The sequence below is a fragment of the Cyprinodon variegatus genome, unplaced genomic scaffold, assembly GCF_000732505.1.
Source record: "Cyprinodon variegatus isolate N-32 unplaced genomic scaffold, C_variegatus-1.0 Scaffold82, whole genome shotgun sequence".
Lineage (NCBI taxonomy): Eukaryota > Metazoa > Chordata > Actinopteri > Cyprinodontiformes > Cyprinodontidae > Cyprinodon > Cyprinodon variegatus.
In genome coordinates, this window is record NW_015150535.1 from 354,114 (window position 1) to 356,388 (window position 2,275).

Sequence of the window (2,275 nt, forward strand, 5' to 3'; positions counted from 1 at the left end):
TTTGCCCCACTGTATACTGCATGCATCATTTAGGTAGTTAACATTGTATTACTTCTTGAGCTCCTTGAGGTATTTACTGTAACAGGCAGGAGCTTCGGCTGGAGAGTAGAAGTTGGGGCATGTGATTTAAGGAGGGCCGGCCCTCGCACGCTGAAATTAGGACCGGCCCACCGTGCAAACGCCCGGTATCACAGATTACTAGTCCGAGTCTGGCTCCTACTATCCTCCTTTCTAAGGAAGGAAGGGATGGTAAGACTTGTGAAGGTTGGAGGTTTCTAAATACTTAAAAGAGTGTCATGATAGTGAATAAACTGTTCAGGGTGTTTGCAAGATACAGAAGGTCACGCTTCGATGGTAATGGTGTTTTTCCTCAACTGTAAGTCATTTTGCTCTGTGGAAGGTTTGCTTTGTGTTTATATTGCTTAATTCTTGCTCCAACTTCTTTTAATTGGATTTTAGCTCTGATAATATCATTGTTTATTTTCTTTTGGAGTATTTTATTTTCATCTCAGATTTATTTGTCATACAAAAGTAGTGCAATTAAAAGTGATAGGAAAGATGTGAGTACAATAGCTACAGCGCCATCTGTTAGCAAGAGCTGGTTACACTATATGTGCTGGGATTAGGTCTATTGGGAAGATTCCAGCCTTTTTTATTCTCCATCCTACACCACTGGGGCAACAGGAGCATTGGATGCAGGGTAACACTTCACCTGATGGTAATCAAAGGGCTTTTACAATCTTTAATTCTAAAAATAACATTTCACTGTTTTTAAACTCCTCAGCGTTCAGTAGCTGAAGAAAAACACAGGAAAATAAAATCTGCCTTCCTGTTCCAGGATCCTTCCTGTTGGCTCATTCCCAGCTGGGCCCGCGGTCCGGCTATGTTAGCCGTGTGATCAGTCCAACTCTACCAGGGAACACCAAGTTCTGCCTTAGGTTTTACTTCTTACTGAAAGGTGGTCCAACTCTTCATCAGGAAATATCTCAGATAATGGTCTCTGTTTCTCATATTTGTATAAATCTTTGGAGGAGACTGAGTGTCATAAATAACTCTGACAGGTTTCAACCAGACGGAGCAGGCATTGGCGGTTTATCTGCTGCAGCAGGGAGGCAAGCAGGAGAAGATCTGGACTCAGGCAGAGAAGTCAAGGGGAATCTGGATTTTAGCGGATGTAACCTTCCAGACGTCACAGCCTGCTAAGGTCAGAAGGGGACAATAACTGTTTAGAGACTCAGGTGGGGAAAAAAAGACAAAATGATGGAGGGAGAAGGAAAAAAAGACAGAAAAATAATTGCCCTGGTACTTAGGAAGAGGAGGGGTGTGACTTATGACTTATATGTTTTAGAAAACAACATATTGTAGAAAGTAAGGAGAGGGAAACACATAATAATGGGAGAAATTAACATGTAGTAAAGAAAAAGGGTGAGAACATTCAAATAATGCTAAACTTTTGATCAAAAGTATATAGAAAAAGATTTAAAAACTCCATCCATCCATCCATCCTTGCATCCATCATCCATCCATCCAGTAATCCTTATCTTAATTCATTTATCCTCATCAAGTATTATTATTTTAGTATTTTCACACTTACAAAAAAGGGCTGCATCTAGAAACTACCGGTATGTTGCTAATCGATTCATCTGTTGAATCTTTAATCAATTAGTAATCGGTTGGTAGAAGGTTCCTTAAATATTTTACACAGAATTTAAACCAGGTTAAGCTACAACTGTGCCCTTAGAATAATCCTGCTCTATCCAGTGAATTAATGTGCTCTGGATAGACTATATTAATGGACAAAAAATATATTACATCTTGAATGCAAAATGTTTACTTATAATTTCTTTTTTTTTTTTCTACAATTGAACTGCTCTGGGTTTAAAACAAAAGAAGATGCTGCTCACTTCCTGTTTCTCTTCAGATGGCCTTTGTCACCACCTGCAGGAGTTTCTGGGACTGCGGCTCTGTGGCTCTGGACGACATCAGTCTGAACCTCGGCGACTGTGAGCTGACGGCAGGTAACAGTTTACGGCTATAATATTAGGACTATTGAATATATTTTCAGCAGGATTAAATAAATGCATCACTTATTTATCACTCATATATTGTACCAATAATAAAATGCAAAACAATGAAAATACATACCATATTCCCAAAGAATCAACCCCAAATATAATGAAAAACATTTAGGTCCTAACACTGAGCCTTGAGGTACTCCACACTTAAAGTTGTAGGGAAGTCATATTTAAATGTCAAATCATTTTGGCTTAAACAT

At 38.9% G+C, this 2,275-nt stretch overlaps 1 protein-coding gene across 1 annotated transcript in view; it reads left to right on the forward strand.

Annotated features, from left to right (window-relative positions):
- mamdc2 (MAM domain containing 2) overlaps nt 1–2,275 on the forward strand; it is a 37,501-nt gene that overhangs the window by 26,152 nt on the left and 9,074 nt on the right. The window contains exons 9-11 of the mRNA XM_015373173.1: nt 839–958; nt 1,062–1,204; nt 1,922–2,018. Coding sequence (XP_015228659.1) covers nt 839–958; nt 1,062–1,204; nt 1,922–2,018 — 360 coding nt within the window. The remainder of the gene's footprint in view (nt 1–838; nt 959–1,061; nt 1,205–1,921; nt 2,019–2,275) is intronic.